General features: G+C 33.1%; 1 protein-coding gene across 1 annotated transcript; it reads left to right on the top strand.

The window, feature by feature from the left end:
* The first annotated feature begins 695 nt into the window (after positions 1 to 695).
* Positions 696 to 8498, top strand: LOC111048404 (merlin). Its single transcript, XM_022334276.2, has 2 exons — positions 696 to 1005; positions 3001 to 8498. Exon 2 carries the CDS (start codon positions 3119 to 3121, stop codon positions 4931 to 4933), a length of 1815 nt encoding a protein of 604 aa, XP_022189968.1. The 5' UTR covers positions 696 to 1005; positions 3001 to 3118; the 3' UTR covers positions 4934 to 8498.
* Positions 8499 to 13180: the final 4682 nt, after the last annotated feature.

Genomic DNA, 13180 nt, shown 5'->3' on the forward strand with positions numbered 1-13180 from the left:
TACTTGATACTATATTAATAAATGAATTATTTATAATTGAATCATCATTGATAGTTTATAATAGAATTTTTTCAAAGCCTCTTCAAGACTGTATTCTTGCTAGTAGGCTATCAATAGCCTTGAAATTTTACTCTCAAATTATCAGCTTAACTTTTTTGTGGTATGACAGAAAAAACTTTTGCAATGTAAGTGAAAATGTTTTGTCGGCTCTGGAATCTCGAGCTAGAAAATACACATTTTCTGCCCTGTAGTGAGGTCCACGTTATAATGGCATTGAATAAAGATAGGAGAACAGCGTTGCCAATTCTTTGTCTTGCCACTGCCTTCTATATATGATGGGCGAAACCGGTATATCTAATCTAATATTATCTGTGCGTTCTCTTTCAAAATAATCAATTTTATTTGTAAGGAAAACATATTTTTTAATGAGTAATTTAAAAAATTTCATAATCGAGATTGAATATTTTGTTAATTATGTTTCTACATTGTAGAAAACAATCTAGCAACGTTGAGGAGCAAGAAAATGATAGCGCTATCTGCTTTGTCGAATGATAGACAAAAATAACAATACTCCAAACAAATATTGCCACTATAACGTGGACCTCACTGTAGATGCAAAATATATCCTCAACGTAATACCAACCTTACAATACTAAAATAGCATCTCCTTCAGTATTGTATCTCCCTATCTCCGTGGTTCTGTGTTCTGCTGTCGAAGTCGAAGTTCGATGTTCGAAAAATAACTTTCATGGTTATGGCATTGAAGCATACCGAAACTGCTTTAATTCCTCAGTTATTGCCTTTTAGAAATTGTTAATTAATATAAAACATCAATTTTAATATGCTATATTATCAATCTATGTCTTTATTGTTGAATAGACTGTTTTAGTCGAATGAAAACAACATCGTAGCTTCTGGCTGACATCCAGATAAGTCATAGGAAGAATATTTTTGATAGCAAATTGTTTATTTTGTCAGCTATGGATTGAAAAATCTTTTAGTATGGTAAGTCATATTCATTTGTATTTTTTAAATGTATTGTAAAACTGTAGTTGTTTGCTCATTGTAGAGTTAATAAAATTAAACTGCTGATTGGTAGGTAGTGATAGGTTAAACTGGTTTAGGTTATTTTGAAGTTCATTGTTTTGTCTGACTCACTGTCAGTTTTGATAGTATATAAGGCTAAAGTTAATCGTAAACTAAGTATTTCGTCTACGTCTTCATTAGTAACTTGAGGGAAACATTTATGTAAAATCAAAAACTTATTCAAAGAAAGTTAGCAAGGTTATTCAAAGACTAAGGAACTTAATAAACGTCTTCTTCATATTTGTCGCTTTGCTGAAAAATATAATTTATTAGCTCACTTTAGTCATTATTTTTAGCTTTTGCAATTAGTAGCAGAATTGCATTTAAAAAATTGTAAATATTCACATCGAATTATGTGTACCGTATTATGAAACTACTAGGCCTATTGTAAATTTAGCACTAAGATATTTCGCTCCATTCTGTCAATTGGATTATCACTCATAAGTCATGACAAATCTAAAAATTGATTACTAAACTCAACAAAAATAATAGATTATTCGATTTACAGAACCTTTAAAAGATATACGAGTGCTGAAAAAGGTAATTGGCTCTGACCTTACATGGAGAACTTACTTGTAATACCAAAAACATTCAAGATGTTTTAATTCAGAAGATTTTGTTCAGAGTAAATAAAAAGCCTCTCTGGAACTTACAGCTATTGAAGGTGTTTTCTTTGCACTTTTCTTACTTACTCTTAAATTTCAGCATTACACCAACCTATGGCATTATTTCTGGGGGAAATTCAAGTTGGAAGTGTTTAGATTGCAGAATTTAAGAATGATGGAAAGAATCAATTCAAACAAGCTTAGGCTGTCGGCCTAATCTCAAAAATTTTGAATTCTTCGCCACACCTTTGTACATACTTTAAAACAATCTGCTTTATTAAAAAACATATTGTATAGCCTACATAAATTAATACCATACTGTCAAAACATTAAATAATATTCGAATAATCTAAAACAGGATACATATCAAAGAACCATGTATGAGCATGGGTTGAGAAGTTCAGGTACTCGTTTGTGTATTTGTTTTGCCAGCTAATATGAACAAAATGCCAGGAAATAATATATGTTCTTTATTATGTTCATTATTTTTTCTGTACCGAGATTATCTAAAAACAGTCAAAATTTCAAGCAAAATAGACTTTCTGTAAGTTTTTGGACGTTTTGATAATACCCTATCTAAGTTTAAGATCTATTAAATAAAAAATTAGACTTCTGCTAGGAGACATCTTTCGAGTTTCATATTGTTCATGAGATCTAACCTGTAAAGGTTTCTCTTGTAAATATTGCATTCAATATAATATTATACCATGCGGCTTATCACTATTTCAATAATATTTATTGATTAAATTGTGGTGTTGACTGTATGCTTGTAATTCAAGTCAACACATATATCATTGCTTGATTGATCTAACTATCGTTTTTCTTCCACGTGTATTAGCTATATTCATCAATATTTATTCGAAACCAGCTATTGGCCGATAACCATAATCTAAATCAGCTAACCATCTATTTGGTGTACCGTATTCTATTTCAAGCTAGCCTTATTATCTTTTTAGCAGGATTCTAACATATCAGTAACAGTGAACATACCCGTTCCAGTGAGAATATTATTTCCATAAGTTGTAATGGAACTATATTCATACTTGCTCGGCCGGACTAACTAGGAGTAGTCTAATTAGAACTCATGGGAATTATGTACGCGCTGTGCTGGTCACTTTCACTGCCACCAGCTTAATGCAACTTCAATTGTTCAAGTAAACACCTGAGTGTTTACATATAAAAAACTTCAAGTGTAGCGGTAGTAACGTTTTCATTGAGAACTATTCATTATTTGTCTTAATAAGCTAACTCAGTCTTCATAAATTTATCGGATATCAACACGATTTTCAATGGATTTTTTCTGTTGCAGATGGCTGATCATCACTTCCAATTTCCATTGTCTCCAGTCACGTGATAACATGCAATGGAATCAGGGATTATCGCCAGCAGCCTTGTGATAACTGAAACCGCAAATCGTCACTCCATGTATGATGAAAGATAGAATGTCTCCTTTTGGACGTAAAAAGACAGGGAAATCTTTCCCGGTCAAGGTGTGCACTCTCGATGCCGAGCTGGAGTTCAACCTGGAGTGGCGGGCGACGGGCCGCGACCTTTTCGACCTTGTTTGCCGCACCATTGGACTCAGAGAGACCTGGTATTTCGGTCTGCAGTACGAGGACTCGGTCGGATTTATTGCCTGGCTGAAATTGGATAAAAAAGTTCAAGACCAGACAGTTCCTCAGCAACCGACCACTACGTTTATGTTTCTGGCCAAATTTTACCCAGAAGATGTTGCCGAAGAGTTGGTACAAGAGGTCACTCAACACCTGTTTTTCCTACAGGTTAAACAGGCGATATTATCCATGGACATCTATTGCCCACCAGAAGCCTCTGTACTGTTAGCTTCTTATGCAGTTCAAGCAAAGTATGGGGACTTTGATGAAACCACTTACAAGCCCGGAATGCTTGCCAGTGAAGATTTGTTGCCGCAAAGAGTCATTGACCAGTATCAGATGACTCCTGAAATGTGGGAGGATAGGATCAAGATATGGTATGCGGATCATCGCGGAATGTCTCGAGATGAAGCTGAAATGGAATACCTAAAAATTGCCGAAGATTTAGATATGTATGGTGTCAATTATTTTCCCATTAGTAATAAAAAAGGAACTGATTTGTGGTTAGGTGTCACGGCACTTGGGTTAAATATGTACGAAAAGGAAAATAAATTAACACCTAAGACAACTTTCCCATGGTCGGAAATTCGACATGTAGGTTTTGATGATAAGAAATTCATCATCAAACCTGTTGATAAATCGGCTCCAAACTGTGTATTTTTCACGTCCAAAGTTAGAATGAACAAGTTGATTCTAGATCTATGCATGGGCAATCATGACTTGTTCATGAGAAGGAGGAAGCCAGATTCAATGGAGGTGCAGCAAATGAAGACACAAGCAAAAGAGGAAAAGTTCAGAAGGCAGATGGAGAGGAATAAGCTGGCCAGGGAGAAACAGTTGCGGGAAGCAGCTGAGAGAGAGAAGGCAGCCATGGAGCAGAGGCTGTTGCAGTACCAGGAGGAGAATCGGCTGGCGAATGAGGCGTTGAGGCGATCCGAGGAGACCGCAGATTTGTTGGCGGAGAAGTCAAGGGTGGCTGAGGAGGAAGCAATGTTGCTGAGTCGGAAGGCGACCGAGGCCGAGCAGGAGATCACACGCATCCGGCTGTCAGCGATGAAGACTGAAGAGGAGAAGGTGCATCTGGAGCGGAAGACGAGGGAAGCGGAGCAGCTGACAGCCCGGCTGGTGGATGAGTCGGAACGGCGGGCTGCCGAAGCCAAGCGGCTGAAGGACGAGCTAATGCGAGCACGGCTAGCCGAGAAGACGGCCAAGGAGAAGCTTCTAGAGTTCCTGTCACGAAACACCTACTCCAGTCTCTCCTCACTCTACCCGGAGCCAGTCTCCACCGCCGCGGACTCCACTCCCTACAGCAACGGCAGTGTCGATCCTCTGCTCGACATGGGAGTGACGTCACCCACCTACGATCCCATCGTCGACAGCGACATGGAGCGACTCTCGCTCGAAATAGAGAAGGAGCGTGTGGATTACTGGAAGAAGAGCAAGCACCTTCAGGACCAGCTGCGCGACCTTCGCTCCGAAATTGAGGTGCTCAAAGTGGGTGAAAAGCAGAATGAAATGGACGCTCTGCACAGCGAACAGGTAAGGTTAGGTGAGAATAAGTACTCGACGCTCCGCAAGGTCAAATCGGGATCTACAAAGTCAAGAGTTGCTTTCTTTGAAGAATTATAGCCATAGTTCCTACTTATTCTATTGTTGAGCTATTTTATCTTGTTACAGTTATTTGCTTATCCTAGGACAATATTCAATTTCAATACCGTACTAAATGTGTTTAAGACAAACTGCTAACTAGTATTTTATCTCAAGTTGAGAGTTTTCATATTACAGTAATAAAATTATTAATTCCCTTTAGTTGGAAAAAAGTATTTTTCGAGCGAACGTATGTGCAAGTACAATATTACACAGAGACAAAATTATCTGCTCTACTAACATAATGCATAATATATGAATTTCATAAAAATTATGAAGGTTGGGTCGGAAGAATAATTTCTAAAATAGTTCACTAGTCGTTTATCAAGAACCTATTGTGAAAGAAACGTTGTGCTTCCACAAATTTGATTTATTTAAAATACTGTATGTGTGAAATGAAAATAATGATTATCTCTCTACGGCTTAATTTTTAATATGACACTCCAAATTTGTTTACAGCTAGTTTCATTTAGAATCTATAATTGAATCTCCTATTTCTCTTGAGTAATGTCACTGTCCTCTTAGTAAGCACTATAACAGTTGAAAATTTATTATTATCAGTCAACTGAAATAGCCAAGATTGTAACAATAAAACTTATCAGTAATATTTTTTTAAATGAACGATGAGAATTGCGTAAGAAAAGATGGCATTGTTCAATTTTTAATAGGAATTCTATTCTTGAAAGAAATCTAAATTGTGGAGAGTTAATTTAATTGTATACTGAGCTTCGAGTATTCACAACTATCCTTATAATATAGTGCATATTTTTTTACTTGGAATTTCAATGATAATTCATTAAGGTAACTTGCAATAATTATTATTTTCAACAATATTCTATAAAAATTCGGAAGAGGATCAGTTTTATTCTGAGCCTGTTTTTATCTTCCAGTCACTGTAATAGTAGCCTAACTACTGTATAACGAACTATGAAACTGGATTCCCACGTATCAGTATCAGTTCACGTGTCCGGTACAGTGGAGATATTATTCCTATGAGTTCTAATGAGACTATTCCCACTCAGCCTAACTGATCTAGTATGAATCGTCCCATTAGAATTCAGGGGAATACATAATTGACCGAGCGAAGTGAGGTCTAAGATTCAAGTCGACGGTTTGGCATTTCTCTTAATGTTTATATGTTGCGCATTTACGGCGAAACGCGGTAATAGATTTTCATGAAATTTGACAGGTATGTTCCTTTTTTAATTGCGCGTCGACATTTTTTGGTTTAAGGTTTTTAGAAATTTTGCATTTCAAGGATAATATAAAAGGAAAAAGGAGCCTCCTTCATACACCAATATTAGAGTAAAAATCAGACTATAGAAAATTATTCATCATAAATCAAGTGATTACACAGATGTGTGGAGAAGCCAGTCTATTGCTGTATTTCCATAAGGTCTATAGTTTCAATCAGGTACCTGAGGATGAGAATACTGCGTGAGGTCTACTGTTCACAGAACTACTAGTATCATTGAACCGGACTCATGCACTGATTTATGTGGGAATCTAGTTGAAATGAATAAATATTTAATCATTTTCTGACTTCACTTGTTCAAAGCTTTATAATTTGGATTGTTTTTGTCCATTCACCAGTTATAGTTTATTATAAAAGTTTAGGTCTTTATACTTTATTTTGTACATTCAAAATATAAAGAAAGTTTATTTCTAATATTTTTAAAACTATGGTTACAGTTTAAACGAATATTTGTGTTAATTATTATTCAGAATTATCAATTCTTGATGAAAATAATTTGGGAATGTTAAGAACAAAATATGTAGCCTATCCTTGAATTGATCATTTATATTCATATTATTTATTACTTGAACTAGGCTATTTAGATAATAAGAATTAGCCACTTCTGTTGAAGGAACTAATCATATCCTAGATTTCAATAACTATCGTAATATTTATCTCTTTTCTGTATAGGGCTTCTTTTTATAGAAATAGAAAGAAACAGATTTTTATTTTTCTTTCTATCGTAATATTGTCCACCTTCTAAGATAAAAATATTCTTGTTGTTTGTTACCAACTGAATTTCTCAATCTACAGTAGTAATTTACCACTACTTGAAGTAGCCTATGCTATTTAGTTTAGAGTGATACAAATTTCATGCTGCCCAAATTATGAAACTTTTGAAAAAAGTGTTTGTATTTATTGGTTAAATAATTTTGGTTTATAATACATAATTTACGATTTTATATTCAGTGCTTGGAATGTCCACAGATCACAAATGACCGCAGAGACGGTATCCAGTTGAAACAATTGACCGAATAGTAGTCTTAAGATATTCACTTATCCATAATCCATAAACTGATAAAACAAATGACTTTTTGTAGATTTGTTTAAACTTTAGCATCTTGAAAAGTTTGTAAGTAATATTCCTGACACGTCACATATGATTCAATTAACTGTAACTCAAAACAATAGACTCGTCTTTTCATTCAAAAGACATTAGGAATCAACAAGTTAGGATCTGAACAAGTCAAACAAACAAACAAAATCTCATGTCCAAATAATTTTTTTCAAATTTACCTTCACACTTGAAACATTGGGTTGCGGGACTGCATCACGCTATACAGTTACTATTCATAACTAATAATAATTTTCTTTAACAATAAATGAATATTTGCCACATATTATATGTTTTTCTTATTACTTGAGAAAATACTATTATGGCATTATTAAGTACAGTATTATCGTACTAATAATTATTCAGTTCCAATGCTACTAGTGGAGTAAAATCTCACGTTTTAATGAATTAACAAACTATATGCTGCCTATTCAAGTTAATTTTGTTTTATTGTACATTTTCAAAATTATAAACTCAAAATCTATACTTTACTATAAACTCTATAGAAATTGACATTGTAATAGTTAACAGTGGTTAAATGTACTCTACAATAAGTTAATTTTGGTTTGTTGTACATTTCAAGATCCCATTTTACAAATTATAAACTCAAAATCTATACTATACTATACTATAAATTCTGTAGAAATTGACATTGTAATAGTTAACAGTGGTCAAATGCACACCACAATAAAATAATTCTCACAGACAAAGTCCATACGTGAGATACACTGTTAGAAGACTGAATTAAATTAGAACAAATTATTTGATACTCTTCAACGCTTTTATCTATGTTGAAACTATAACTTTCGAACTTACTCCAGGTCTAGATTGAAATAATGTATATCTAGCACAAATTAGGAGAATACATGATCGATGTATTTTATGTTTTTAAAATTATTCATATTTATTTCTACCAAGGTACCTTCCGTGTCTGCTTTTTAGTCTAATTGTATATGTATTGTATCACATAAACATAATTCGATTAGATAAGATAGTTAATTTTACCTTAGAGGTACAAGATCGAATCTGTTTAATGCCTCTATAATTTATTATTATCCACGACAATCAAAAGTTATAGCCTTAGGTTATATTATGTAATCTAGCGTTAATTCTTATCTGCTTATTAATAATAGAAATTGTTATTTTTTTACTTAAGTCATGTTGAAATAAAACAAAACTAGAATGTTTCTATGTAATTATTTTTTATTTCTATTTCATAGTCCAAGTTCCATTTATTATTATACAGTATGATTTGTCATGAATGTCTGAGTCTCGTTTATCTTCTCTCTATAAGTGTCAAAATTATGTTTTCTGCAAAGGAAATTTATATCTATAATACAAAAACACTTTTCATTATATTTTCCAATGATACACTACAATATATAAAAAACAAATATAATGAGCCCCTAGCCTAGGAGGTCTGTGTGGGGCTTTAAAAAATTAATAATAATGTGAAAAAGACCTGAAATAATAATTATAATTGACAATAAATGACAGGAACATGAATTCAATGGGCTCTGCGCTATCCATAGTCATTGAGCAAGATTAACAGTTTGAGCATGGGTTGAGAGTCCTTAACTAGTTAGTCCCATCTTTCAATGACTTACTGTAACGAATTGAAAAAATGTCAAATTACCAAATTCCCTTAATTATTTTAAAAATGTCAACTTAACGAATTGAAAAAATATCAAATTACCTTATTCTCCAATTAATTCACATCATTTAATTTTATTTAAAACTGCAAGCTTTAATGGTTTTTTTGTTGACAGAAAAAATCATATTTGACTTTTGTTGATAGTATTATTGCTTTAAAATAATTACCGGTACAAGAAAACCTAAATATGCATAAAAGTTCAGGATCTCTGGATCTAATTGCAAGAAATCTCTCCAGTAGGGAGCAAAGGAGTAAGGGAGCAAATCTTCTCATATAGCAAGATAACTTACTTATGTTCTAAATATACGGTACCGTAACATCAAATATTAGTAATGTTTGGACGTTTGTTTCCAATGAATTTGTTTAATGTTTGCCAAATTTTGAAACTGGTATAAATTCCTATCAAGTTCATTAAGAAATTGAATAAACAGTTCCAAAATACAGTAATTGAAAAACAGTACCTAACTAAGTTGATCCTTTTTATCAGCTTGTAAAAGTACTGGTAACTTATTCACAAATAATAGCCTACTGCATGAAACATAAAATGCATGAAAAATATAGTTCAGAAAATAAAACATTATTCTCATAAACTTGAAGGTTTGTGTACATTGCTCCATAGGTAGGCTACTTATTTTATGTGTGAAAATAAAATGTTAAAAACATTCATAGAGAGGAAATCTGAGTTGGTAAAAGTTTATTTCAAAGGATTTATAGGCATATTCACTTATTCAGGATAAGTTTTAATAGATAAATGACTTATTTACACTTTACAATAAAAGTGATGTGGGCAAAATTGAGGCAATAAGAGTCCTCCTCTCTTCCATTTAACCCACGGTTATAAGTTACGGTTCAAAAAATAATATCTTTACGATTCAAAATTAAATGATAATTAACAATTCCAATGAAACAACTAAATCAATACACTACAAAATACAAATTTAATATAGGAAGACAGATTCGTCATAAATGTCACACATCACATTGCAAATGTTGATAATACAGTAGCATGAAAATGTATTGAATGGTGTTGAAGTCGTGTTTAGCGTCACCCCTCAATTGATTCGTTCTTATTTGCAGCGGCTGAAATTTGAGCTGAGGTACCTCTGATCCAAGAATCAACTTACCGTGATTATAAATAGGTATTTTTATAGGACTACTTGAATGTTCAATTACAGAGAATCACTTGTACCAGAGATTATATTTTATAACTAGTAGTGTATGATAGGCTATATTATTATAATAGGAGTAGGCTACTAGTGATTCTCTGTAATTTATTGAAAATTATTTTTCGCCACACTGCACAGGAAGCAGCTGTTTTCCAGTCCCTACGTAGATCTGAAAGACCTTGTTTGCAGACGACGTCAGAAAAGGGTTTCTTTTCCGGTCTAGGCCAGAAAGTTGTCTCTTTCCAGCCGCTCATGGAAGTAGTTAATAAGTCATCTGCTAGATCGGGCGAGTGTCCACTTTCATCATCAGCTGAAGTCGCCATGATTTCAGTTCCAGTTTCGAATCAAACTAATTCGCTTCGAAACCAGTTTTATTCAATTATTTATTTTTGATTAGTGCATTCCGAATTTTCAAAAATGCTTGAAGATGACTGTAGTATTCCAAGTGAAATTTTAGAAGAATCTGAAATCCTGACTGCAAATCTTCTACCTCTAAAATCAAGAGATAGGTACGATAGCTTAACGAGTATTCTCTATTTTGTATTCTTTATTTATTTTGTCAGCAATACCTGTAGTGTGGCGAAAAATATCGTTCGCACCACGGGCAAAAATGTTTTTCCAGCTCTCAATCTTTTCTAGTCCTCGGCCTACGGCCTCGGACTTGAAAACCGATTTCGAGCTGGAAAAATCTCATTTTCTGCTCTAGGTGCGAAATATACTATATCTGGATGGTTTATATCAAGATAATCATAGTACTGTACTGTGTCCAATTTACCTTGAAGTATCATGCTCTTGTTGATAACAGAAATAAAAATAATCAACTTTTTAAATTTATGAGTTTTTTATATAAAAAATAGTATTTTATTTAGTATTGTTTTAGTATTATTTTATTATAATTTTAGTATTATTTAGTATAATAGTAAAAATAGTATTCTATTTTAATTTTGTAATCATTATGTACGGTAAATGAATCCAGCAATTAATCAGTGAATTACAGAAAACAAAGGGTGAGGTTGATCCAATTAATTAGTTTCATAAGATAATTTGATGCATGAACTCGACAATGCAGATGCTGAGTGTGTTTTATGTCAACCATCCATAAACGGAAACAAAGAGTTGATTAATCAGGCATTGTTCAGTTGAAGGATTTGAATGGGGCGGAAACGAGGCTCATCTTTCCCCTGTCTTCTTGCTAAGTGCACGATGGAGCGTTATCAGCCCTCTAATGACGACCGAATCCATTTTGCACTCATACTCATGCAAATGTACTCGCTCATGTGAGAGACCTCCGCACTCACTCTTTTGGCACTCCAGCCCGCGCTACCCAAATTAACCCAAATTGTCCCCACTAATTGCCATTTCTGCATATAAATGGAATAATTGTCCACTGATCACATTCGATTAATCCCAAAGATTTAATGTTTCATCAATACAAACATTACTGGTACATTACATTTCAGATCTTAAATTCAATGAAAATATTCATCTTAAATATTTACAAATCTTTAGATTTTTAATTTTCATAAAAACCTATAGTGAATTGATTCAACATCAAAATGAGCCTATAAGGTATATATTTTTTATTTTTTACTTCGTCAAAGGCCCTCAAGTAATGATGAAACATTCAAGGTCCACATTCCCAATTAATTATAATAATTACACTCATTAATATTGAATATTTGAGGGTGATTTTTGGAATATTTTGCCTACTGTTTTATAATATAATTTTAAATTTTAGTTTCATAGACCTAATATACTAGTAGTTCTGCGAACAGTAGACCTCGCTCATGAATACAACTTTCAATCTAATGAGAAGGGCCAGTACAGTAAGTACTGTCAAGTATTGTGAAGATTCAGTATAGTAAGTATTGTGAAGATTTAGCCATGTCATCTATTATTTTTTCCATTCATCCATTCCATGTCATCTATCATTTTCTCCATTGAAAGTGCTAGAGACACTGTTTCCAGGGACACTGGACTTATCAAGGAGTACCTTTATATCAAATACATACCTTTTAATGAAAAAGACTAAGAAATTGTAAAAAAAACGCAGATTTATTGATACTCGGAAAGACCGGTTTCGGTCATTATCAGAGTTTATCAGAGATTGACAATGGTGTAATTACGGAAACCGGTATTTCTAAGTATCAATAAATCTGTGGTTTTTTGACAATTTCTTGGTCTTTTTAATTTAATGTTAATAATCACCACAATATCAACTTCTCAACTACACAAAAAGGGAAAAAATTTACCTTTATACCTCTACATAGAAATTTTTCTCTACAACTGCAGTATTGGACTCCAATACAATAAAGATTTTTTTAAAATAATTTATCCAATTAATTTGTTAAATCAATTTAATAATAATAATAAGATGATTCAATTCAATTATTCTATCTAATCATAGTAATTTATTTTATAATGATATATTATTAGAATAAGATAAAACAATATTAGTATTATCTGCAAAAAAAAACTGGCAGGAACGAGAGGTCCCGCAGTGTGACAGACCACGGTCAAACCGACTCGACCACCATGTGCTCGTAACAATTGATGTGAAAAAGTATGAAAATGAATTGCTGTATCTTCAAAAACACATCCTTTCTGGATTGAGGTTAGTTCGCGGTTTTTTAAATATTACAAAAAAAACCAGAGGTTTTATCAAAAATCGTTACACATACGTTTCTGCGCCTTGTTTCAAAGAACTTGCATACCAAATTTCATTCAAATCGGACAATAACTGCGACTGTAACTGCGGTACAAACAAACAGACAAAAGCCGATCGAGTCGAAACTAAGACCTCAGCTTTGCTTCGGTCAATAATTCAATAAAATTGAAATACATAATATTCTGAATGTTTGGTATTACATAATGTCCAATACCTTAATATTTGCTATATTTACACCCCAACTTAAATTTAGAGCTTTTTCAATAATAATTGTGTTTTTCAAGTTCAGTGTAAAGACCGATAGCAGTTTTCCTGAATTTCTTTGTTTCTAAATTTTCTATGAAAGAGGCCGTAAATAGGACTTTTTACATCTTGAATATATAAATTTGA

The sequence above is a fragment of the Nilaparvata lugens genome, chromosome 6 (assembly GCF_014356525.2).
Source record: "Nilaparvata lugens isolate BPH chromosome 6, ASM1435652v1, whole genome shotgun sequence".
NCBI lineage: Eukaryota > Metazoa > Arthropoda > Insecta > Hemiptera > Delphacidae > Nilaparvata > Nilaparvata lugens.

Coding starts and splice junctions, on each gene's coding strand:
- LOC111048404 (XM_022334276.2), top strand. CDS start 3,119: ATGATGAAAGATAGAATGTCTCCTTTTGGACGTAAAAAGACAGGGAAA.